The 27,772-nt window shown below is 39.1% G+C and overlaps 1 protein-coding gene across 3 annotated transcripts in view; it reads left to right on the forward strand.

Annotated features, from left to right (window-relative positions):
- Positions 1–27,772, forward strand: part of SWI3C (SWITCH/sucrose nonfermenting 3C) — a 157,501-nt gene that overhangs the window by 47,167 nt on the left and 82,562 nt on the right. For all 3 annotated transcript variants that reach the window (XM_089393066.1, XM_089393069.1, XM_089393067.1), the window contains exons 7-8: positions 7,345–7,415; positions 7,523–7,716. In XM_089393066.1, coding sequence (XP_089249192.1) covers positions 7,345–7,415; positions 7,523–7,716 — 265 coding nt within the window. The remainder of the gene's footprint in view (positions 1–7,344; positions 7,416–7,522; positions 7,717–27,772) is intronic.

Below are 27,772 nucleotides of genomic sequence, written 5' to 3' on the forward strand. Positions count from 1 at the left end.
GAAGATCTATGTTTGAATCAATGAATTTGTATCATGAATGAGAATTTGTGTAAGAAATATCTAATTTTTAATATATATATATATATATATATATATATATATATATATAATGTGTCCTAACGTGTCTTGTTCCCCTGGGTCAACGTGCCCGTGTTGGACACTCGAATCCTCGTGTCATGCATGTCCCGTGTCCCTGTGGTAGGTGACTTAGGTGTGAAGTAATTGTTGAGCCTCCTTGCTAGGTAGACCCTCATGGGGGTTCGCTTAGTAAACACATGGTTCATCTCATGCCATAGTCGATCCTCGGGCTGTGGGCACTCCTATTGAGGAGTCTTCTCTAGTGGGTTTTTGACTTCACAATTTGCCTTAATTGGCTAAGAAATTATCCGTTCTTAGATGCTAGTCTTTCCCCTGAATCATTCTTTTGGGTAATTGAAAAAAATATGTCATTATATCCTCTTGTAATTGATCTTAGCTTGATTCCATCGTCCTTGATTATTGACATTAATCTTTAAATCTCTCCATCTCTAGTCTTTTCTTTTCTCTTAAACTCAACTGGATTGTTGGATTACTTGTGATATCACCTTACTCCTTATTGTTTAGCCCAAGTGATTCTTTAAGGAAGACCCCTTCAAGTTGGAGTAGAGCTGACCTAGAGTGGTAGAGGTAGGTTGTTGAGGTGATAGTGGGTGACCGATCAAGCTTCCACATGGATTGTATGGTGTGTTTTAGAGCTTTTATAATTCTAACACATAATTTGAGTGGTTACAGGGACAACCATGTGTTCATCCTATACAGAATATTAACTCTTGATTTCTAATGCCATGGAATTGGGGCGAGGATGACATGCCTAGCCATAACTTTATAGAATTTGCAAGAGGCTATTTCAACTTGCATATATCCCTTCTGAAGTGAATGTCACACTAAAGTGATTTTTACATTTGCAATAAACATGTATCGGGGCTCATTGGCAAAGGAGGTAAAACATGTGAAATTTTAACCATGCAACAAAAGTTCAAAATGATAGGTTATAAATTGATGCATAAACTAAAGTCACCTTTCCTAGTAAACAATTTTTTCCATCCTCATCTTGATATGGCATAATGGAGTAAAATATGCGTTGAGGGTTTTGTGAACTTATGAAAGAAATCAATACTTTTCCTTCTCAAATGAAAGCTACTTTAAGAACAATAACATAAATTTGTAAACATGCAACTGCTTGTAGTTGCAAGACTCCTTTATGCCAATGTTGACGAACGCTCAGGCATGACCAGATAGAGAGAAGAGATGAGTGGTGCGTTGACAAACCCTGGTGGCGTGGGCTTAGTGAGTAGAGAGTTGGCTTCAAAATGCCTCTGACTTGGCTTGTAATGAAGACCTCAACTTGGCCCATGATGACGCTGACAACTAGATTATGTATGAACTCGAAAACTGTTGTCGCTTGGATTGTACAGGCACTGCGACAACGCTGAGGACGAGCGCTGTTACTCTGATCCCCGCCCACTCTGTTCTAGTTGTCTCCCAGCAACAGGCTATGGGGGGTACCCTATGGAATGAAGTGAAGGAAAACAAGCTGAGAATCAATTTACTTGGGAGACACGGATGAGTGGCCTAACCACTTGGTTGAAATTAAGCAAGATTATTGATTAAATTAGATTTTCTATTATGAGACCAGTGCCTTAATGGAGTCACAGATTCTTGCTTTTTATGAGTTGGAACCAAATGACCGGATGGACACCCGCTGCTTGAATGATTGACTAACCTATATGATACGCAAATCCTAGGACCTATGTGAGATGCAGTGATCTTGGTAAAATTTAGTTAGAAGCCTAGTCTAAGTGTAACCTTCTTTTAACTATTTTGAAGCTGGGCTCCAAGGTAGGTTGTTGGAAGGAGGCTAATAGGAAGCAGGCTAGGGCCTGATCAACGATACCTTCTGTTAGGCTTCTAAGTGTAACCTTCTTTTAACTATTTTGAAGCTGGGCTCCAAGGTAGGTTGTTGGAAGGAGGCTAACAGGAAGCAAGTTAGGGCCTGATCAACGATACCTTCTGTTAGGCTTCTATCACCTGATGCCTCCGCCGCAGTAGAGGCTGTTGCTCTGACGACTGTAAGGTCACCGTGTTAACCACCGAAGAGTTGTCGAGGCCCCTCAAACTATATAAGAAGGGTTGTCTTATATCTCTATCAACCTAGCTGATGCTAGGAGGTAAATTATTAATGCAAATTTAGATCTAGTATGCTTATGCAAGAGATTATGAATGAGATTTATCTTGTGTTAAGATCTTCTTAAGTTGATTATGTACTTAATTAGAATCCTTTTAAGAGTACTTAACAATAATGAATTTGCAATCTTAGACAAGATAAAATGCTTAGAGATACAAGTGTAAATTCCACAATATTCCACATGATACCAAATAACCCAAGATGCCAAATGCTTAAAATAGCCCATCAAGATGCTGATCACAGATTTATGACAATTTATACCAGCAATACTACATAAAATTCAGATCTTAACAATGTTGTAACAACAGTGCGTAAACCACATCAAATGATGAAACTTGCCCAACACATAAAACACTGGAATTCTAATGACCAACAAATGTATTTCAACTTGTTTAGATCACTTTAAGATGATGTATTCAGTAAAATTTCAGATCTGATTTCGTGATTTACAGAAGTAAGTAAAGACAAATCAACAAGATAAAACTGCCAATGATAGATGGCCTACATGCCCCAAAAATAGCAAAATTCCCTAGAACTTGAAAATTTCAATAGGGCTTTTAGAGAGTTTGACTCAACAATTTTCAGAATTGATATGTTTATTACAACAGTGAGTTAACCATAGATCAACAAACTAATCAAGCCAAAAATAGGTGTCCAATATTTTTCCAAAAATAAAAATTGTTTTCTAGAAATTGAAAATTTTAGTTTTTTGGTTCTTACTAAGTATTTGATTCAGAAATTTCAAAATTGCAGAAAACTTTTAGTTATGCAAAAAAATCCAAAAAGCCTAAATGTTAGATCTTAGGCTAAAACTCAAATATCCAAGAGGACAAAATTTATGAAAATGAAGATTTTGAAATTTTAAATGATTTTGACAATTTAGTTTGTGATTTTAGGGCCTAATTATTAGTAATTTGCTTGTTGTATAAAATTGCAGGAAACAAGGGTTTAGAGGTCAAACCCTAGGCCCAAGGCCTTGAAGATCCCACCGTTGAAAATGGAACTTTGGGATCACTTTGTCGCTTGAAAAATAAGAATTGTGAGACCTTAATCCTGCAAAACCGCCAAGTATTTAGCTTTAAAACTTTAATTTAGGGTTTCAGGTCAATTTTGGGGCAAAAGAGGTCAATAATTGAAGAACAAGGCTAAGTGAAGAAAATTTGCGGGGATAAATGGGTTAGGATGATAGATCGGGGCACAAGGATGGATAATATGGCCTCAAAGGGCCAATGCTATGCCTAATGAGGCTAGTGTTTGGGAAAAATAGGGTTGAGGGGCTAATGGCAAGGCCTAAGGTCTATGGCCTAGGGCTTAAAGGCCACAAAGGAGAGGCCACAAGCTCTTAGAGGGCTGCAATTTAGGGAAAGAGAGGAAGGAAGGCTGAGGAGGGAGGCCTCACGGTGGAGGACAGAGGGCCAAAGAGGAAGCCGCAAGGCCTTTTAGACCTGCGGCTAAGTCAAGGAAGGGAAGCCGCAACCCTAAGGTGTCACGACTAGCCCTAGGAAGGCTGAAAACCAAGACACAAAGGGGAGAAAGGCTGACACAAAGGCTTAGCAAGGCAAATCCAAGCCTGGAAGTCCCGAAAAGGCTGAAACCCTTGCTCTTTTATGCTTTAGCTCCTTTGATTTTTTTCGTGGAAAACCTGCAAGAAATTCCAAGAGACTAAATCTTACCCTCAAGGGCCTAGATCTAACTCTTCTTCCACTTAACTCCTTGATCTAACCTGCAAAAATAGAATTTACAACACCAAACTCCAAGTATATACAAAAAATAAGACTAAAACCCCAACCCAAGTTAGAAAAATAATTTGCAAATTTAAACTTACAAAATTATTTACAAAATATACATGGGTTTTCAGATAGATTTGAAGAAAATAATTTTTATGATATTTTTTCCTTGAAAGAATGACAAAAACGCTTTAGAAAAATTAATGCTCACTATAGCCCAAGAGAAGATTCAATCCACCATATAAAAACTAGAGATCCAAGCAAAGTAACCCTTGCCCATAGTCTGTGAACTTGGAGGGATTAAGTACCTGCACACACTATGTATTATCTCAAAATAAAAATATAAAGCGTCACATAGGAAACTGTAGTCAATACATACCACAGATCAACGAAACAAGAACACCTCGAGTTGCACCCCAAAGTCTTTTATAATGGTAGAAAAAATAGTTCCCAGCGGGACAATAGTTTACAAAATGTTTCAACAACAATTCTAGCCAGAGATCAAGATGACTACAGACTCAAATGACTCTTATTTTTAAGGAATTTTCGAATTTATCATTTAATTCCATTTTAATTAGCTCAAAATTAATTATTTACAGCTAATTTCCTCGAAAAATTGACTTTTGACTTAACCACCAAGGTCCAAGGGTCGAAATTTTCTTGAAAAAGACATTCCCTTGGTGGAGAACCTTTAAAAATTGATTTTTTCAAGACCCACGAATTTTTCCATTTAGAGAATTTAATTTCCTAGACAATTTAATGTTGACTCTAATTAATTAATTTTCCGGTTGAGGATTTAATTTTGTTTTGCCAGAAAATTAATTAATTTACACACGGGGGGATTAATTATTTTCCCAACCCTCTAATACATTTGATTTTCTATTTACAAGACTGAAAGAGGGAATACACATTCGTCTTAGACCCTCAAGACACATAATCCATTTGCGACTCAATATGATCTAGTAAACCAAGTGATTTGGAAAAAACTCTTTTGATTAACCGTGTCGAAAAACATTGGTAATCAGTGAGGTTAAAAAACATCCTAGGATGGAATTTGTTATCAAATTAGAGGCTTACCTAGGTTGTTTAATAGACTCAAGGTTTAACTAAGATCATTTATAATATATAACTTGCAGAATGGGATTACTATGACACATGGACTGCTGATAAGTGATCCGATCCTTGTTGAAAAAAGTTGGCACTTTCGCTTCCCCGGAACTTTGATAATTTGAGTGCAACAAAACCAATGATCGGAGTGTAGATGTAGCACATGGCTGGAGTGTAGGAATGGATCAGACCCACGACTAAATTGTGGATGCAACAAGAGATTAGACTATAGGGGTTTGTGGATGAAGCTTTAGTGTGAAGAGGAGGGAAACGGGCTAGCTATTTTTTAATTATTTTCTCTAACCTAAGTTGAGGGTGGCCTTGAGGGATGACAAGGCATACCCTAGCCATTTTGAAATGTGCAAGGGATAGATTGGGAATGCCATCAAAGTCACCTTGCCCTTAATGATGTTCCCACTATTTTTGGAATGTTCCCAATGAGTTCCTAGGGTCGTTGATGTTGGAAAATGTAACTAGGTTTGGTATTCATAGTTATCATTGTACTTGTATCATTAAATATTTCATGTAAAAAGCAAAAGAAAAAAAAGGATTTTTATTTTTCAAGCATGGGTTTCATGGTGAAGTCAAATTGCTATTTAGGTCAAGCATGTTCTTCATGGTTCTAGGGTTTATCGAGTGAAAAGAATATTTGTCATAAGTCAATCTATTGTATTAGAGTCAAGTCCCATTTAGCCTTTTGAAAGAAACAAGAAAAAGAATTTTACTTGAGTCAAAGTTGCCAATTTTTTCCCTACAAGACCAAGTCGGCCCTGGAAGGGACCCATTTGGCCTCCTGGATGTGTATATATACATTGCAGTTCAACCTCATTTGAAGACCAACAAGTAAGTTCGATTTCTGTGCCAAGAAGAAAGAGAAATACCAGCGAAAAAGTCAAGAGAGAGAGCGAAGGTCAAAGGAGGAAGAATTCTGTCACACGTGCGAAAATTTCAGGAATTGCAAGGGCCGAAAATTGCAGACCTAATTGCAGGGGCTGAAAATCAGAAGTTTGATCAAATTTGAAGGCTTTTACTATTGTTGATTTGATGAAAGAAGCTGAAAGGGAGGCCGGCTTGGGTCTTGTGGGAGGTCTTGGTCTTGCATATTGGGTCTTGGATTCCTCACTTTGATCTGATTCTATAAGAAGAAAAGATATGACTGGGTTTTCCACCTTGTGGTGTTTTGCCCGGGCTTGGAGCCTACATTTTGTGTTCATTCACATTGTCTTTTTGTGATCTTCATGGTTTATGAGTTTGGTAATTGTTTCATGCAAGGATCATAATAAGAGTATTAAGGAGCCAACATATCTTCACAAGCAATTATCAAGTAAAGGGAAATCACCCTAATTGCTGCCCTATTGATTTCTCAACAATCGAAATGCTACAATTGAGGGGACGATGGGTAAATAAGTATATTCCTCAATGGCATGCCATTTGAATTTTGTATGCTCTGGGGAAAAAACTTGATGACAATGTCTTAGAGGAAAACCCCAGTAACTAGATTCAAGCTTTTTCCATTTTGCTGGCAGCTCTTCATTCACCAACTAAACATCCCATTAACAAAGACGTGTCAATTCTTGCAACCATGAAAAATGAAATGATGTGCAGGGCTGAAAGATCAGTTTTACTCATAATAGTTGGTGAATCCCCATGATCTGTTGAATCTCGGGATGGTTGTCAAGCTGCCTCTAAAGACCAAGATTCTTATCTTAAATTCTAACCAATATATGGTATCCCCAAGAATGCATAGATGGCAGAAAGATCTGAATCATGAGGAACATGTACTGTTATGCTCCATGTCCCTCATCCAACCTCACAGGAGAGATCTGAAGATGATGTCAACCAGCAAAATAATATCCAGAGACTACTTTTCTTCCACACCTCTAACGATATTCCAGGGAAGCCTATCAAGCAACTAACAGACAGCTGCTGTGAAATGCATCTCCAAACCTGGAGCCATATTGGACCAGGGAGGCCTTAGGCAACATGCCTAACGGTTCAAAGGATTCCAACTTCTGATCCTTTTATATCCTTTCCTTTTCCCATGAACCCATTAAGATTGGCCCCTAAGTGTCCAGATTCAGTACTCTGATTCCTCTTCTTCTTGGTCATTTCTTAGATTCCTCTTGAAATGTTTTCTTCTTGCTACATTGCCTTGTTGGAATTTGTTATTTTTATCGTGTTAATGTAATTTTATACATCTAACTTAGATTTCAGTTCAGAGTGTAGTTTATGAGATGTTTTTGACTATCTAAACTAAAGGATGCTCTCTTGTTGTTGTGAACGAAGGTTGATTTCAGAGAATTTGCAGAGAGAAGATGGGAAACAGGTAGCTGTTACAAGTTCGATTCAACAACGAGGTTTGCATACCTGTAGCTTTATTTATTGGAGGCTTATAATATTGTCTGATGATTTCTTTGTGTTTGAAATGTATAGTTTAATAGTTAACAGCACATGGGTTTTGCAGACCATGAAAGAGAGGAATCCCAGGTTGTACAAGCCAAGAACGATATATCCATTTCTACATCATCCTTGCCTGCTGAAAAGGTCAAATTGGCTGCCATGGCAGGCCTCTCTGCAGCAGCATTGAAAGGAAAGCTCTTTGCTGATCAGGAGGAACGTGAGATCCAACGTCTAGCAGCAAGTATAGTGTCTAGTCAGGTTATATTTAAAGTCCATTTGGCGCTTCTGTTTCTTTTGAAGAATAGTTATGCTATTTTCTATGGTGTGACTTGAGTTCATTTAAATTCTCTTTTTATACTTAACAAAAAGATTTTATGTTCACTTATATGAGGCACAAAACATACTCAACATCTGGACAAAAAGGATGAAGCAAACACCTATGTTAAGAATTTTTCTTCATAGACCACTGCTTCTACTGGATAATGTCACCATATGCCTCGTGTGTATATCAAGGAAAAACATGTTTATGCCAAGAGATTTTCTAAACTGTCCTTGGACTTCTCTGTGGAAAATTGAAATGTTGTGATCCTTCAAAGTTCAAAACACCTTTCGGTAGTTCTATGTCCCAATATTTATACAGGAGTCATGGTTGACATATGTAATTATTTTGGAAGTTAGTAATGATAGTATCACTATCTTGGTTTGGATAATAATTGTAATAAAGTTAACTGCTGGAATTTCCTGTGTTGAGTTTTCATTGGTTATCATGTCAGAAAGTTTGATTGGAGATTTCCTGTGAACAGTGTCTCCAAAATAGCATTCTTTCTCCATGTTTCTGTGCGTGAAACATTTCTGGTACAAAAACGTGGGAGGTATATACGGGAAAAATTGGGGAAACATTTGTAGGTGTTTTGTGTATGAAAACGTTTGGGAAATGGTTTCTATACAGGCAGACAGGAGTTACATCTGTGCTGCTGCTGACACTGCTACCAACTCTGCATCTGCATTGCAACTGCCTCTCATCTGTTGCTCTGCTGCAACTAAGAAGCATCCTAAATATTGAATCAACCGTGTCCGCTGCATCTGTCTCCTGAGTCCTGACTGCTATTAGTTGCTGCACCGTCCACTGAAGAATTTGCACTGCTGCTGACTTTGCTACTGAGCCTTTTTTCTCTATTGTCAACACTACACTACGCTCCTCAACACCTGAGTGCTACTAGTCTGCAATTGTCACTCGGGAATCTGACTGCATCAATTGACAATTTGACACTAATCCACCTTGCTACTAAATACTATGGGTCCTTGTAGCAAGGTAATGATCCATGAAGAGGACACCTCAATGGACCCTGCCCAAACTCTGCAACTCTGGGGCTATAGCTCAATATTGCCCCACCTCACTCCTGGAGGTATAACTACGAACATGGCGAACTCTAATCTACCTATGCTGCTGCTGCCACTGCTCTACTGCTGCTGCAACTAATACAATAATGAATCTGATCCCCCCAGATCTTGAAGTACTAGCTTCCATAGGGCTACTCCCTTTGAAACTAGACTCCCTTTGAGTCTCGATCTCCCTATGGGAAATCTCTTTGCTCCCTCTTGGCAACTCACACTGTCCTCTTGTACTAGAAACTGGATTGCATTGGGGTTTCTGGCTCACTTGCATTGCTTGGACTTTTTTGCAGAACAATTCAGCCTCCCTCTTTCCTGCCTCTCCAACACTGGAAATCTGCTTGAAAACTGCTCCAAAATTCTCTCTGCTGCTCCCTCAATCACTGATGCTCCTCCATTGGCTCAAATTCTTCCCTCATTGAAGCACTGTGCATTGGGAAATTCATACTACCTGGATAATTTGCTCCCTTGCTTCTGTCTCTCCTCATAACATTGATCTGCTCTTATAATCTCTCGCCGGAGTTTCAACAACTATGATTAGATCCTCATCAATGACTAAGATCATCTTAGACTCGATCCATGTGAGTCTCTAAAGCATTCTCGATCATCCTTAATTAATTCCCATTAATTAATCAATTTTCCTAAGTTGACTTGGATTTTTTTAAATTATTGATCAATTAATTTAATTGAGTTGTCTCCCAAGCTTATCTCACGAAACCTTTGACAATATTTGGAGATCTCCTGTTCTTTAGTCTCTTAGACACAAATCGAGACGAGAACACCTGTCCGATACTACAAAAATTAACACTTAGACTCATTGATGCTACTCATCAAGGCCATATACTTAGAAAATATGGCTAGTGGTCTACTCTCTTTGATGGGTGCCACTAGGAGCCTCTACATGCTCCTCCGCATCTCTCCGTGTCTGCTTGGCTTATCTCGACCTCCTCCTGGTAGAGGTCGAAGGAACATCTCACTCCTAATCAAGAGGTTGTGATCTTGCCACTGGTGCTACTAGTCCCTCCTTAGCCATCAGAGCCTCTCGCTCTCGATCCTTTGCCACGGCTGGCCCTGTCTCGTGTGACCTCCCAAAAGGGTTCTACCCTCCTCAAATCTAATGTCCTGGCTAACTACTATCTTACTCTCCCCTGGAATGTAGACCATGTAGGCCTTCGAGATCTCATTGTATCCAACAAAAATCTCTCTCTTAAATGAGGGCTCCAACTTAGTTCTCTTCGTTGGTGCAATGTAGACTTACACTGGGCTACCTAAGATGTGAAATGGCTCACCTCTGGTGTTACTCTTGTAAATGCCTCTTCAGGAGTCGTGTCCACCACTGCCTTGTGAGGAATCTTGTTCTGTAGGTACACTGTTGTGCTACAAGTCTCCGACCATAAGAACATAGGCAAGTTCTAAGCATGGATAAATGCCTTTGCTACTCCGACTATGGTCACGTTCCTCATATTTGCCACCATTTTGTTGCGAGTTGTAGGGAACTGTTAATTCATTCTTGATTCTTGCCTCCTTACAGAAATCCTTGAACTCATTGGAGTTATACTTGTCCCCATTGTTTGATCTGAAGACTTTGATCTTCTTCCCTGTTTGGTTCTGCACAAGAGCTCTAAACTCTTGAAACCAATCAAAGGTCTCATCCTTGGCCTTCAGGAAGTAAATCCATGTTCTCTTATTATAGTCATCTCTTAAGGTCACAGAATAACTACACCCATAAATAGAGTCCATTGACCTAGGACCACAAATATCAAAATGCACCTAATCCAACACTTCCTTGAACCTGGTCTAATTGTTAGGAAATGTTGCTTTGGCATGCTTGTCAAGTGCACAACCTTTGCACACACCATCCCCCCCACAATAAACTTTGGAAAAGCAGTGACCATTTCCCCTAAGAGTAGTAGAGCCCTGTAGTGTAGATGCCACATCCTTTTGTGTCAAAGCTCACTCTAGCTGTCACTGTCATGTACAAGGGCCTCCACTGGCCGTCCTCTTAATAGATATAGGTTTACCTCTTTGCTACCTATCATCGCCTCACACTAGGATCAACTCCTTTCGGCATAACAAATACCTCACCTCCCCCGAAGCTGACCTCAAGTCCTTTATCCTCCATAGCCGAAACGAGGAGCAAGTTCTTCTCCAACCTAGGTACATACAATACTTCCTTCACCTCCATGGGACTCCCAAAGTCTAGTTGGAATTGTATGTTATACCCCTCACTGCATAGTTGGCATTATCACCAAGCTCCACATGAAGATCACAGTATTTTTTGGCCATAGTGGTGAAGAGGTCTCGAGATCCCATCATATGACGAGAAGCTCCCTTGTCCACCGTTGTCCACATGCCATACACCAATGCAAACTACTCCTCAAATTTCTCATTTAACTCATCTGTTTGCGCAAATGCAATTGTCGATGTCTTCACTTTGCCTTTCTTCTTGTTGGGGCACTATCCAACATCATGACCATACTTGTAAGTCGTGACATGCAATTCACTTGACTTGGTTTAAGTGCTTTTTTTTCTCCCTATGATTATCCTTCTCCACTTTGGTTCTGCCTCGATCTACCCTTTCCCTTCTTTGCTTGCTCAACAAGAGCAAGTTCCTCATCTTCACCTTCACCTCTATGCTTCCCATTAGATATCGAACTCGCCCATATCTCTTTTTGGGTGAAGTCGCCCTGTAACTTGGTCCAACCAGGAAGCTTGTCTCTAACAAGGATACTTGTTAAAAAGGTAGCTCATTGCTTGGTACAACCACTTAGGGCTATCTTGACAAGTTCACCTTCATCCATGGTTCCCCAACAACTTACAGTTCATCATGAACCTGTTGGATTTTTGTGAAGTATGAGGCTAGAATTTCAGATGTGTTCATTCTTATGTTTCTCAGTTTCTTTCTCAACACCATCTTCCTGTTTTGGTTTTTACTGTGGTACAGGTTCATCAATGTTGACCACTTTTGGTGGGATCTATGATCCCTCTAGCCTTCACGTCCTTCAACTTCTATTTGGCTGCGTGTGTAGGATCCAAAGGAACTTGGATCTCTTTTTTTTGCGAGTTCTCATAGACTATTTTCCATCAAAACAATCGTGATCCTATCCTTACATGGACCGAATTTTGCAACACCCTCCAACTTGTCTTCATATCACAAACTAGATGATGCTATTTCACCAAATCAATTTCAGCGACAAAACGATTCTTGCAAAATAAAAAATTTGTTTCAGAAAAAACAATATTGCTGTTTGAAACCCCTGTGTACTGATACCATGTTAACTTGCCAAGTGCAAATTTTAGATTGAATGTCTCATGCTGTTATTTCACCCTAAAAAATTGTTTTACCCAGTAATTTTTTTTTCGCAGTAAATGAATCCGAAAACTAGAAACATAAAATTCTCTGGCACTTCAACTACACAAATAGCAATGAAAAATATTTCGGAAAATAACCCAGAAAGGTCAGACAAGACAACAACAAAAATTAACCCTCCAACTCATTTAATATCTCAGTGAAATCATGGGCTCCCTAACCAGGGAAATTGGCCCTCAAAATTTACAAGGAAATTGTAGCAAAACTACCAACCCACTTGGCCTCCTCAAGACCCTGTGCATCCACAAAAAAATGTTGGCTGTCTAACAAGTGCAGGGCCTTGCACTTGTGATTCTCCTGCTTTCTTTTTCCTTCTTCCTCAGCCCTTGTGAATCTCTCACAAAAAAAATCTACAATATTACTCTTGCAAATTATTCATAAATCTCTCTAAATTTCTCTTTCGCTTGTGTTGTATCTTCATCCTCTCCCCTAGGCTTCTTTTATAATTCTCCATAGGCCAAATCCTTAATTTTCAAAGTGATTAAGGGCTAGGATTAAATCTTCTGATCAACATGGAGATTAGATCTAAGACACTTAGATAATTATTTATTTATGCTTAAAAAACATTAACCCAAAGTCAACATTAAGTAAATAATTAATCAATGCATCTACGTTACCGAATCTGTTAGGCTTGGGCTTTGGATTCGTGGATCCACAAATTTGATACGAATTTGGATCTGGATCCTCTCAAAATTCGTACAAATGTCAAATTCATATGTCCAACAAACACTAATGTTTGACCTATGCCAACCCATTTGCGGAAATTCATCCATAAATTTCAAAATCTTACACATATGAAGAAAGGCCACATAATTTCGATCAAGTTCATTAGATGCGGTTGCAAAGCATGTTTCTTATAGTTTTTTCTGTTTCTTGTGTTTTTGATCTGTAAACTGCCATGGATATTCCACTAGATAGTTCGTCACAACAAATCTGATAATAGTATATTAAAATTCTGAAATTTTACACTATTATAGTTTATTAAACTTTAAGATCTGTGGATTTAACTGTAATTAGTGCATGCATGCGAACATAAATTATGCAGAAAAGTAGAGAATGACAAAATAAGCTCATACACACACAAGAAACAAGATATGCTCTCTGGGAAACCCTTTCGGGAGAAAATCCAGCGGGAAGGTGACACCGCTTCGCTCTCTTTCTCTGTTTGGAAATATGGATGTAGGTACAAAGAAATAATGCCTGTGGCCTGTGGGCTACTACAGTGCACAGATCCTCTGTGTGTGCTCTACTTCCTATCTCTCCTGACTATCTTTGCTCAACTATGGAACAAAATGCTCTCGAAAGAATGGAATGCCTCTTTCTCCTAGTGGCCCGGTTATAACATAGCCCAATAGCCTACTAGTGGTTAAGTTTGACTACATCAACTCTTAACTAGAGTTACAAAATGGACTCTTCTAGAGTCTTTTACATCACAAACACGTGGCTAACCCCTTTTCCATGAATAATGGGGGTTGACGCGACATTCTCCTGAATTATAGGTGTGAAAACTGGAAGATCAACTTCTAAGTGGCATAACTTTTGCATATGTACTCCAATTGACGCGCTTCTTGCACCGTTCAAAAGTTCTCTGTGTGTAGAATAACATGAAAATGTGTTATTTAAGGCGACAAAGTTTTATCCAAAAAAAAACATTGTTTGATGCCTCAAATACTCCCGGAAGGTTTCAGGCCCTGTTTCGCCAAACTGGGTCTTGCCGGTAAAACCGGTCCCATGAGCTGATTCCTGCACTTTTCCCACCCCAAATGCATCGAGATGGATGACAAACAATATAATGATCCAATTCGGATCACACCTCTCCATTTTAGAAGGCTTTTGGTCCCCAAATGTGTTTACTGAATGAGGTGAGGAAATTTTTCCTCCAGCTTCTCTCTGGTGTACCATTTAACTTTGCATAGAACTTGTCCCTTCAACCCAATCTGCCAAAGTTTATGCTGCCCCTGTCTTGTAGTTCTGGACCTCTTTTGCAAAACTGTATTTTCTATCAACTCTGCTTGAGCGTTTGGTGCCAAATCCTCCACATAAGGTAGGACATGTTTCTCTTCTTGATCTTGCATGGAAGGCTCATAGAGTTTCAAATTCTCTACATTCACAACTGAGTAAATGCGCATACACAGTGGTAAATTGAGTCGATAGACATTGTCACCCACCTTTTCCAGTATCTCAAAGGGACCATACTTGAGAGCCTTGATTTTCTTACCAGGCCCCTGCAACCTCTCCTTGTTCAACTATAGCCATACTCTATCTCCCACCTTGAATGATTTCTTTGTTTTGTGCTGATCATGCCTGACCTTATACTTCTCCTGCGACTTCTGTAGTGTTTCTTCTACCTGTAGATGGATTTGCATGATATTCTCTATAAATCTTTCAGCCCTCAAAGCATCTCCTGTAAGATCTTCCCTCACTCCTCCTTGCTGCCCATATGCAATATCGAAAGGTGAAGGTGGAAAATATCCAAAATAAGTCTCAAATGGGGACTTTTTTGTAGAAGTGTGGACTGCTCTGTTATAAGAATGTTGTATATATACCAGATTTTCATCCCAGGTCTTCGGATGCTTCTGGTTGTATCCCCTCAGAAGTTGCACCAAAGTCCTATTGACTATTTATTTCTGCCCATTTGTATGTGGATGGAATGTTGTAGATCTCTTCAACTTTGTGTCCATCTTCTCCCACAATGTAGTCCAGAATGCATTGAGAAATCTTGTGTCCCTGTCTGAAATGATGCTCCTTGGTATCCCAAAGTGCACCCAGACCTGTCCAAAGAACAAGTTTGCTGCTTCTTGTCCACTGATGGTATTTTTACAGGGCATCATAACAAACATCTTGTTGAACCTGTCAACTACCACTAACATATAGTCATGTCCCTTCCTAGTTGTCAGTAAACCTCTCACAAAGTCCATGGAAATGATTTCCCAAGGATGAGTAGGTACAGGTAATGGATTATATAGACTGTGTTTCCTGTTTCTAGGTTTGTTGGTACAACAAAGCATGCATCATGAACCTAGCTATATGCTCTTGCATCTTGGGCTAATACACATGCCTCTGCAAGTTAGCCACGGTCTTCCCTACACCAAAGTGCCTTGCAACCCTGGAGGTATGCGCCTCTCTAATCAACTGCAAATGCTCACCTTTAGGAACACATAGCTTATCCAACCTGTAGAGTAACCCATCCTGGAGATGGTAGTCAAAGGTGTTGTCGCCTTTGTGCACATGACTCTGACTCTGCAACTGTTGATACAGCTCCTTGAAGTCTTCATCTTCTGAATATGCTGCTCTGTATGCATCATGGGTGAATGGCTCCATGTGCATAAGAGTCCCCAAAACTATAATCTTTTATGTGGGTGGCCTTGAAAGCATATCGACCAACTTGTTTGTGTTGCCCTTCTTATACTTGATCACCAAATGGAATTGCGGTAAAAACCCCATCCACTTGTAATGCCTGGTCTGCTGTGGCTTACTCTAGCCCTGCAAGTACTGTAACGACTAGTGATTTGTGTGGATCACTGGTTCCTTTCTCATCAAATAGTGCTTCCACTTCTTCACAACTTGCACCATGGCATAGAGCTCCTTATTGTAGGTAGGGTAGTTAAGAACCTCCCCATGAAATACTTTAGAATGGTAGCAAACGAGCTTTCCTCCTTGCAGCAAGACAACTCCCATAGCAGACCCACTCGCATTTGTCTCCACTTCAAAGCGCTGCTGCAAGTTTGGTAATGCCAGAATTGGTGCTTGACTGCTCTTCTTCTTTAGCTCCTCGAAAGCCTTCTGCTGACCTTTACCCCACTGGAAACTCTTGCCACTTGCTGTTATGGCATGGAGTGGTGCAACTACTGTTGAAAATGAGGCTATGAATTTCCTCAGGCACTGTGCTACTTGAATGAAACTCCTGACCTTAGAAACATTAGTAGGCACCGACCATTTCACGATGATCTCCATCTTGGAAGGATCTATCTTCAACTCTCCTCCACCGAGCACATACCCCAGATATACCAAGGATTGCCACGCAAACTCACACTTGTTGAGATTTGCTAGTAGTTGGTGCTTCGTCAATGTCTCCAACACCTGCGTCAAATGTGAAATATGCTCCTCCCAAGTAGCACTATATACCAGCATATCATCCAAATAGATAATAACAAATGAATCTATAATAGGGCGCAATACATCATTCATTAATCTCATAAATGTAGCTGGTGCATTACATAGGCCAAATGGCATATCTGACGACTCATACAAACCTTGCATGGTTTTGAAGGCAGTCTTCCATGTATCTTCTTCTTTGACTCGAACCGGTGATATCCAGACTCCAAGTCCTGCTTGGTGAAATAGTTTGCTTGCTGCAACTGATCTAGAAAATCGTTTATCTTGGGTAGGGGGTATCTATTTTTGAGCGTGATTTTATTCAACGCCCTGTAATCTATACACATCTGCCAAGTTCCATCCTTTTTTGGCACGATGATGATGGGTGACCTACATGGTGATGTACTCAGTCGAATGACACCCTGTTCCAGTAGCTGCTACAACTGTTTCTTCACCTCACTTGCTTCTATAACAGACTTCCTATACAACCCAATATTTGGCAATGGGGAGTCTGACAATAACCGTATCTCGTGCTCCACTTCTCTCTTAGGTGGTAACCCTTTAGGTTCTCAGAACACATCCTTGTATGCTTGTAACAACTCCTCCAATTATTGTTTTTGTTTCTTAGTATACCCTGTTGAGAAATCTAGGGCATAAAGATTAAGAGATTTCTGTTCTATTAGAGTAACTGCTTGTGAGTTTTTTTTACTACTTTAGATTAGGATCTTCTTTTATCTTAGGTTATTAGAGTTCTTCTTCATCAAACAACCACCAATGCATAAACCATAAAGAGACAAGGGACACAGACTATAGGCTATAAGCCAGGGCCAAAACTCTCACTCCTTGAGAGGAAAACTCGAACAAATTGTTCTTCTTATAGAGATTCCAATTGACGGATACCAAGACCAAGACCCTTGACCTAGCTGCCACTCCAAGACCAAGACACAAGTTCTCTTGATGAGATCCTTTGACAATGATAATCAACCTTCTGCTCTTTTTCCTTTTCTTGGCTCCTCTTATTCTCCGACCTTCTTCAGCTTCAAACATTCGACCTCCCTTCTAGTCTTGACCTTCTTGTTTTGGCCTTCCTTCTGCTGGAAGCAAACTCGGATTGTGCTCCTCTTCTTCTGCTGCAAGTAAACTCGGTGGAGGTAATATGACTGTGCTCCTTTTTTCTGTTGTAAGTAAACTTGGTGTATTCTTCTTCTGCTGTAAGTAGGCTCGGTGGAGATTAATATAAACCTAGAAACAAATCAGAGAGGAGCTCGGATTATACTCCTCTTTCCACTGCTGTACTTGCTGCACCTTTTACTTCATACCTGATCACCTTCGTATTACTTGTAGACTTCAGACTTCCTACTGTACCTCGCACTTCAGACTTCCTACTGTACCTCGTATTTCAGACTGTAAGCTCCGAAATTCTGCTCTGAAATTTTTGTATTGAAATAGAATCTGAGCTGGTTATTTATAGCTGTATGTTTGACACTTTTATTGACTTATATACAAATGTATCATGCCCAAGAAGGGTCTGTCATGACATTGACTCCCTTTGACTTTATGGCCAATCCTAAAGGCTCACAATGGGAGCCATTACTAAAAATAAAATTTCTTGCTCATGAAACCCATGAGACAAGCATTACAATAATAATTTTATTCTTCTTCTTTTCATCAATTGCATAAAATCACAATCACACATGTCATTATGAAGACCGAACCTAGTTACTTTTCAACACACCCCTCCAAGAATGCCTTGCCACTTATTGACTCCTCTTGACTTTCTCTTAAAAACAATAAAATATACTTCTTGTTGGAACTGATCAATTTCTTGTCTTGGTTGGCACTTACCAGTGAAATTTTCGACTTGCCTTTGTGTGTGTTGATGATGAACAATTTTCCATCCTTGATGAGTTGGTACTGGTTAGCTCTCCTCATGAATATTGCATCACGCATGTACATGTATGGACTCCCAAACACGACTCCACATACATCAAGGGGAACTGCATCTAGATCTATTTCATCAATAAAATCAACACTGTAGCAAATCTAATTTTGCATTGTTTTATTACATTCAACTCTGCATCATCATTTACCCATCCCAGTGGATATGGGTTTGGATGATCACGAACTTCCATGCCCAACTTCTTGACCAACTCTGCTGCAATGAGATTTGCCTGTGATCCTGAGTCAAACAAAGCATCAATCTTTGTCTTCTTGACCTATATCTTTATATGGAAGAGTTTGGTCATTTCTTTCTCTTCCTGTTGCGGAAGGCTACTCAGGTTCACCTCTTTCTGCACTGATGTAAAGACGATCTTCTCATTCACGTTTGAGCTGTTTTCAACTTGGTTGCTCGAATCAGTGACCATGAGATTATTTTTCTTATTATCTTTCTTCATGTTCTTCGGTTTTAGCTTTGGATGCAACTTCCAAAACTTCTCCTCTGTATGGCCATCTATGTTGTAGTTGTTGCTAGGATCTTTGCAATGGTGTGCTGTGGCTGCCGTCCTTTTATATTTTCCTCATTTTTGCTTCATCTTCCCCTCCTTAGAAGCTTCCTGTTGCTCTTTCTGCTTCGATCCACTTGATTGCGCTCTTTTCAGGCCTATGTTCTTCAGGTACTGTGCTTGTACACAAGCCTCGTCCACCGATTTGGGCTTAAACAACATCACTTGCTTACGCAGATGGCGGTGCAGGCCCCCCAAATACTTGAGGAGTACATCTGGGTTCTTTGGAGAGGTACCCAATGTTATAGCCATCTTTTTCAATTCTGTGGTGTACTCCTGCACGCTTTGGCCCGGCTTTTGCTTGAAGTAATGCCACCGGATCCATTGGTCTTCCATGTACCCAATGGGATAAAATTATGACTTAATGAGGGTTTTGAAATCCTCCCACTTAGTCACGGGAGGTTCTCCCTCCAACCTCAGGGTTTCCGTGTGGCTCTCCCACCAAGTCAGTGCATGGCTCTCTAATTTCAGTCATGCGAATGAGATGTTTTGCCCCTCCTTGATTGATGGATGCTGAATTAAACTTCTAGTTGCTGCAACCAGTGGTTCAACTTCAGAGTGTATATCTCACCGTGGTACGGCTTGATATCGACTTTTACTTCCATTTTGAATAGGGATTGATTCACGACACTCGAATTGGGTTGATCTTTTCTGTTTTTTTTCTTCGGTTGGTTTTCCACGTCTTTTCGATTTGCTAATCCCTCTTCTGATTTGTCCTTTGCATTCAAACCCCCATCTTCTCCAAATATACGCAGCTTATTGCTTAGGGCCGCCATGAGGAGGTTTACATTGTGGTTTATATCCGCGACTTGTTGTTCAAGTTGTGAAAACCTCACCTCTGCAGGATAACGAGGTTCGTTTACAGATTCGTCAACCATGATTTGGGTTTTATGGTTTCCAACCCTACCTATCTAGATCCCCTGCAAATATCTACAAATACCCCAAGAAACTTGGCTTTGATACTAAATGATCCGTAAAATGCCGTGGATATTCCACTGGAAAATTCGTCACAATAGATCTGATAATAATATATTAAAATACTGAAATTTTACACTATTACATTTTATTAAACTTTAAGATTTGTGGATTTAACAGTAATTAGTGCATGCATGCGAATATAAATTATGTAGAAAAGTAGAGAATGACAAAATAATCTCACACACACACAAGACACAAGATATGCTCTCTGGGAAATCCTTTCAGGAGAAAACCCAGTTGGAAGGTGAGGCCGCTTCGCTCTCTTTCTCTGTCTGGAAATATGGCTGCGAGTAGAAAGAAGTAATGCTTGTGGCCCGTGGGCTGCTACAATGCACAAATCCTCTTTGTGTGTTCTACCTCCTATCTCTCCTGGTTATCGTTGCTCAACTATGGAACAAAATGCTTCGAAAGAATGGAATGCTTCTTCCTCCTAGTGGCCCGACTATAACACAACCCGATATCCTACTAATGGTTAAGTTTGACTATTTCAACTCCTAACTAGAGTTACAAAATAGACTCTTCTAGTGACTTTTACATCACAAACACGTGGCTAGCCCCTTTTCCATGAGTAGTGGGGGCTGACACGACATCCTCCCGAACTATAGGTGTGAAAACAGGAAGGCCAGCTTCTGAGTGGCATAAATTTTGCATATGGATGTTGATTGACGTGCTTTTTGCGCTGTTGGAAAGGTCTGTGTGTGTAGAATAGCATGTAAAGGTGCTGTGGTAAAGCATCAAATTTTTACTGCCAAAAAATGTCGTTTGATGCCTCAAAACACTCCCGGAAGGTTTCAGACCCCGTTTCGCTAAATTGGGCCCCGCCGGTAAAAACGATCCGTGAGCTGATTCCTCCACTTTTCCCCACTCCAAATGTATCGAGATGGATGACAAACAATATAATGATCCAATTCGTATCATTGGGTGTTGGATTCGTGGATCCCTAGATTTGATACAGATTTGGATTCGGATCTGCTCGGATCTGCTTAGAATTTGTACAAATGTCAAATTTATATGTCCAACAAACACTAACGTTTAACCTAAGTCAACCCATCTGCGGAAATTCGTCCCTAAAATTCAAAATTGTTCACATATGAAGAAAGTTCGCATAATTTCAATTAAGTTCATTAGATGTGGTTGGGAAGCACACTTCTTATAGTTTTTTCCGTTTCTCGTGTTTTTAGATGGCTCCGAAGGTGATGCTATGTAATGTGCCTTTGGGTTTCCCTCCAATTCTCTGTCCTTTGTGCTAGAATGTGCCCTTGAGCCTCTATGGAATGTGTTGACCATTGTGTTGTGTTGTGAATGTGCTGTTTGTTTTGTTGGAATGCACCTTCAGATGTCAATTCATTATGTTGTATGCCCAACGACATGCTCCAATGCACCCTCGGTTCTCATAAATCACCAATGACAGTTGACAACACACTATATTTTAGCCATGATTATTTTAAGTTAACTAAATTGTGAGAAAACTATAATTTATATTATATTTATATACTAATCTATGTTGCACGAAACTTCAAGGAACTTGGTGTTTCAGGCCATACCCGTACCCGAAAATCTGAAACTCCAAAACTTGTTCGAAACTCGACCACCATGTAATCATCTATTAGGGTTAATATAAACTTGTTTTTCCTTCTAAATTGTCATCTATGGGTCTTATTCCCTTTTTTCTTGCAAGAAAATGTGTTATTCACTTATATATATATATATATATATATATAGATATATATATATATATATATATATATACATATATGATGTTTCGGCTGACATTTCCATTTTTGGGAGGTGACGTGTCTAAACGTACCCGTTTCGGAAACTCCGAAATGTTTCGACGTTTCGTGCAACTTAGATACAATTTTTTATTTTTATTTTTTTGTTTTAATTTAATTTATACTTGTATATATATAATTTATATATTATTATTATATAAATAAAATGAATATAAAATTTGATACATAAAAAATTATTATAAAATATATGTATTATAAATATTATATAGATATAGATATTCATTCATAATTTTAAGTTTTAAAAATTATAAAAATATATTTATATTTATTTGTACTTGCCATTTCCTATCGTATCAGGATCCTGGTTTTTACAAAAGTTGGCGGATCCTTATTCCGATACTTAGCAATGTACTTTTTTTTAAGTTAAAACATAGGAAGGATATAATATTAGTTGTTCCTCTCGAACAACCACACAAAGAAAACTTCACTTCCACATGCTAAGACACCAAGTGTTTGTGGAATACCTTCTGAAGCTAAAAAATTCAACAAAAACATGGGTTCTTGGATGCAATCATGTTCGTGTTGTTTAGAAATCAATTAATATGATAGAGGGCATAGATGAGTAGCTATGATATAATCGAGTAGTTGATCTGGAAACAAGGAGGGGTTGATTGCACTAGGTGCATAGTGCCTTCAATATAGGACAATATTTAGTTCCATGATTAATGTTGCATTGTGCACAACCTACAAAGTAGGCACATTGCTCAAATGCAATGACCGGTGAGATTATGTAAACAAAAGCTTGACCAAAGGGAAGTGATTAGAATGCAAAAACATTTTGATGCTAAGAAAGCATAGTAAGGGGGGATTGTTGAGCTATGCTACCTGAGAGATAAGATGTGATCCATAACAAAAAAATCATTATGGGAATAGAGAGACAACAAGGCTAAAGTAAATAAATTCAGTCAACTGTAATATGACTTGAAATTTCATTTGTCCTGGTACAAAATAGTGAGCTACAATTGCAACAAATCATTATGGCTGTAGTTGTGAATACAATTGTGAGAGAGCTTGATTATCCAAAAGAGATTTTTACACAACTATTTGCTGTTAATTCTAAAATGCACGATTACAATGAGTAGAGTTACATATTTACTACATTGTAAATTTGTCGTCGATGGAATAGTTGGCAAGTTGGTGAAAGGAATAACAAACTGTCATGGTTGTTGGAAATTCATCTGCTATTAGGGGCATTGATGTTGGCTTGATGAAATTTGATCAATGGAGCTAGTGGGCATGCTAAGTTGGTCAATTGTGATATCTTGTTGATGGTGCCAAGGAATTTGGGGTTGTGCCAACATGGTAATGTGCATGTTGATATTTAGAGATGCAACATGGATGACTTGTTGAAGAAGAATTAGTGACATGTTCTAGATTAGGTGTGGGTCACATCTAAGGTGGCTGTGATTAAGAACAAGAGTTTGTTGTGACATATCCTATTGTGAATACAATTTTTGTTGTGTTCAAGGCTAAGCATCACTTTTCACAATTCAAAGTTGGATAAATGCATGGATCATGATTTCTCCCAAGCAACAATGGTCGACATTGCAAAAGGTTTGAAATGTTGTCCCTGTAGATGATGAAGGTTGATGTTGATGCAAAAAAAAATTGTGCACCGATTACTAACCATGCAAAGTTTTGTCACATTTGTTTAAGTGTGAAGTATTTAGATTGTGCAAGAAATTAACTTGAATTGACAATGTGCAAGGGTTTTGTTGCCTTGTTGTGTAGGTCAAGTCCTTCAATCTATGACTTGGTTTGGAGTATGTGTGCTAAACTTTGGGTCAATGTTGATTGTTAGATTTTGTTGTGTCATTTTTTGTGCAAGCAAACTAAGACTTTAAGGATGTAAGAGCTCAACATTAAAAACTAGATGATTTGTTTAGGGATAAAAGTGTTATGAGTAACAAAATGTGTATTGGTGGTGTTGCTAGATGCTGTTGGTAGGGTGCCATGGTAGAGTACCAAGGGGCTTAGCCACCTTTTTTCCAAGTTTTCAAATCTAAATGATTGTGCAACTATTAATGACTTCTCATTTGGTCAAAATATGCTAGTTACGCGTTTGTTATAGTGAGAATAATATATGTTGTGTGCATTAAGGCACAACCCAGTTTAAGGAGGAGCTTCTTAGAATCTTGTTTGGAAGATGAATGGTGTCAACGAGGAGTAATGGTGGAGTAATGTTACCAAAATACATGTAACAATCTTCTCATGTGTAATGGTCGATGTTGGTTTGGTTGCAATAGTTTGATATGCAACAAACGGTTGCATAGTTTACACACATGATTTCTGTGTTTGACTAACTTATGGCAGTGTGTTGCTGAAACCGAATATCTTTAGTTTTGACTTTACCTTTAGAATGCAAAACAATTTTCCCATGATGTTGAGGATGACTCTCCAATCTTGTGAATCATAGATGTCATGTTTTTGCCCACATGAAAGGTTGCCCTAACATCAATTCGTAGATCTCCAAAGGTGCATGTCACCTCATGTTTTCGAGGATGGATGATGTATTGGAATGTTCATTTCCAGGTGATCTAGAAGGGTAATCCCCCTATCGATCTGTTTTCCACATCCTGCATAGAGCAAAGATCAAGCCAAAGACGATGATGCATGATCAAGAAAGAGTGGGATCACATTAAGAATACAGTTGTCGATTGGCTATATTGGGATTTTGTTCAATTGATTCTTGAAATCTAGAGATGTTTGAGGTTATCCATGCTACACTTGCCCATCCATAGTTGTTGAGGAGAAGTCATGATTTTCCCATCCTCAGTATACATATATATATTGCTGCTCAATTAACTGGTTATCCATGTCTTCGATGGTGGAGGACTAGATCATAGGGTTATATGCTCACTGGAATTTGTTTACAGATTGCAGGAGAAGAAATCCGGTGACTTGGAATTTGTTTATAGATTGCAGAAGAAGAAATCATATGACCATGAGGAGATTTGGACCTTAGATGCCTAGGAGGAGCACATGTATGTAAAGAGATTTGTGGAGTTTCTCTAGATGGAGATCACTGAGTATAGATCTGAGAGATTTGTGATGGAGTGCATATTTGTTGGAGAGGGTGTGAAGGAGGAGAGCTCGTAGCCTTTGACCAGCGCTATTAGGTTTAAGCATGTCAGATTTGAAGGGATTCAGGAGCATAGCACCTTAGCCATACACCATGCACTTAGGAAAGTATATGGGGCAGAGAATTGGGTCCTGGAACACGATCGGCTGCAAGGAGCCGCTTCATTGGGAGAATATGGCAAAGCCTTCATTCATTTGGAGGAAGAAACCATTGTTATCTTCATAGAGAACATCAGAGATGTTTTGAAAATTGAGACGATTAATTGATGTAAAAGGTGAAATTTTGTACTTGCATCCTTTTTAATGGATCATATCGTGAATTGAAGCTGACCTAGAGATGTAGCCCATGAGGGTGAACTTTGTTATCAATTTGCTGAGTATTGCCTATGTTACTTCAGTTCTTGTTTTATATCTTAGTCTTTAAATGTTGACTTTTAGTTAATTGAAAATCTGGTTATAAGAATTTGAATTAGTGAAATGAAGCATTTTATCACTAATTTTGGATCACTGAAGGATGTAGATCTTCTTTCCACACTAGAGGTATTCAATGTTGTAAGGTTATGGATGAAGTTGGTTTGCGAAGAAACCATTGTTATCTTCTAGAGAGCATCATAGTTAGTGTTTTCCAAATTGAGGTCATTAATGATGTAAAAGGTGAAATGGTGTACTTGCATCCCTCTTTAATGGACAAGATCGTCAATTGAACCATACCTAGAGATAGCCAATGAGGGTGAACTCCATTATCAATTTGCCAAGTATTGCTTCCGTTATTTCAGTTCCTTTTTTAATGATCAGTCTTTAAATGCTGATTCTAACAACCAATGTTATTTTTGAGTTGCTTGAGTTAGTAGTTGCTTTCACAATTGGTTAGGGCACTTTGCATGTGGAAAGTTTCCATGGTTAGATGGGCACAGATCCCTAAAAGTGAAATATGCATGGACGCGTAGTTGCACTATTCTTTATGTGGGTGCATCTTCGTAGGAATAGTTCTTTCATGCATGATGTGGGTGCTAGTTCCAACGTCAGGAATAGATCTAGAGTTTAGGTTTGTTTTAGTTAAGACACTTTTGTGCATCTGTGCAGATTCATTGTACATTTTAGTTTATAAAGGAGAAAGATGGAGTATATCTCTTATTCATTCAAACTTTTATATCAGGAAGTAATGGGTGAAAGGGCTTGAAGCTTGTTAAAATTGGCAACTAGGGCCAGCTTCCACCTTAGGACAACTCATATGGCGGAGATGATTATTGCATTGGATTCCTCTTTCAGAGAGGTACAATTTTGATTATAAAGATCATCTCATTCTGACAAGCTGAAATGGAATTATGAATTTATTTCTCTTATGGACAAATTGTCAAGGTCGGCCACAGTTAAATGTAGGTTCATGAAGCCTAATAGATGGGTCTCCTCACCCTCAGCAAATTGTATAAATAGAGGTGACCTTTTCCTCATTTGGACATCGTCTCATCACATCATCTTCTCTCTCTTGATTGGTTCATATAGCTTGGAGGTCTCTCTCTCTTCTTCGCATGTGTGGCAAGCAACTCTTTCTCTCTTATTTGCATGTGTGGTAGGAGGTCGAGTTTTTCTCGATAAAACAGGTCGAAGTTTTCAGGGCGTTGACCAATGTTGACTTAGGGTGATTTGACCAGCGTTGACCAAGGTTTTTGGGCCAAAAGTTTGATTTCTCTAGGCCGCATTTATTGGCACAGAAATTGAGAAGTTTGGGACAGGTTGACTAGCATTGACTTCAGATTTGACTGTTGAAAATTACAACAGTGTTTCTCTCCTTTGACTGGGTTTGACTGACTTGTTTTGGGCTGATTTTGACTCTCCTGGAAGGCCGAATTGGATTGCTGTTGACCGAGCTGATTGGAGGACATTTTGGGGCAGCTTTGACCACTGTTGACTTTCTGGTTAGGGCTGCATTGACTGTTGGTTTGTCTGCTGATTTGGCAGATCTGTTTTGGGCTTACATTTATGATATTTGTACTCTCTCTCTCTCTACTGAACTATTGAAGAATAATAAGAAAATTTAATCAAAGGGTTTCTCCACATTGGGGTTTGTCCCTGGCATCTGCCACATCTTGTGTCCTCTTGTCTTGGCTTGTCTTCTGCATATGACTTTATGTTCTATCTGCATTTACTGTCAATGTTTATATAATGTGATTGCTACTGGATATAATTGAAATTTGTCATTGGGCTGCTAAAGGAACATTGAAGTAAATCGTCTTAAGCATAGAACATACCATTGTTATCTAAAATTAACATGGTATCAGAGTCAAGGTCAAGGAAAAGCGCAAGCAAGAGTGAAGCAAAGCAATCACTAAAGGAAGCTGTTGGACAAGGACTTGGAACTAGTCCCAATGATGACTACCTCTTTCTTCAAATCTAAGGACAAGTTTAAGGACAAGTTTGACTATCATGCTTGGAAGATGACTTTGGATTTGACTTTGGAAGAGAATGATGCCATGGACTATGTCAAAGGAAGAATAGCAAAGCCTCCTTCAAATTCATCCACTGTTGCTCAAACCAAGTACAAGAAAGGTGAGGTAAAAGCTAAGAAGATTATTGTTGATTCCATTCATAAGCCTTTGGTTGCATATATTTTTGATTTGTAAACATCTAAGGAGATGCATGAAAGGCTGGTTGGGATGTTCAAGGTGAACAATGCAAATCAAATTCTCTTTCTCAAGAATAAGTTGAAAGATGTCAAGTTGGATAGAGGAGAATCCATCCAATCCTACTTCATGAGGATCACCGAGATCAAGAATGATCTCCTATCTATTGGAGAAGTCATTGGTGACAGGGAGCTCACTCTTATTGCACTTGGAGGCCTTACAAGAGAATGGGATGTGTTCAACACTACCATCCTCAACAATGATAGGATTCCGGGATTTGAGAAACTATTGGCCAGATGCACTCAAGAAGAAATAAGGATGATGGAAAGAGATAAGCCCTCAAATGGAAACAATCCTATTGCCTTCTCTGCTCATTCTAAAAGAAGGCACAATGTTGGTCCAAGGAATCAAGGACAAGGGTTCAAACCGGGATTCAAAGAAAGAAGAATAGGAAGGTGCTTCAATTATAACAGGCTTTGC

Source organism: Pinus tabuliformis, chromosome 1_1 (genome assembly GCF_031772625.1).
Source record: "Pinus tabuliformis cultivar Carrire ecotype Pingquan chromosome 1_1, CPIR1, whole genome shotgun sequence".
Lineage (NCBI taxonomy): Eukaryota > Viridiplantae > Streptophyta > Pinopsida > Pinales > Pinaceae > Pinus > Pinus tabuliformis.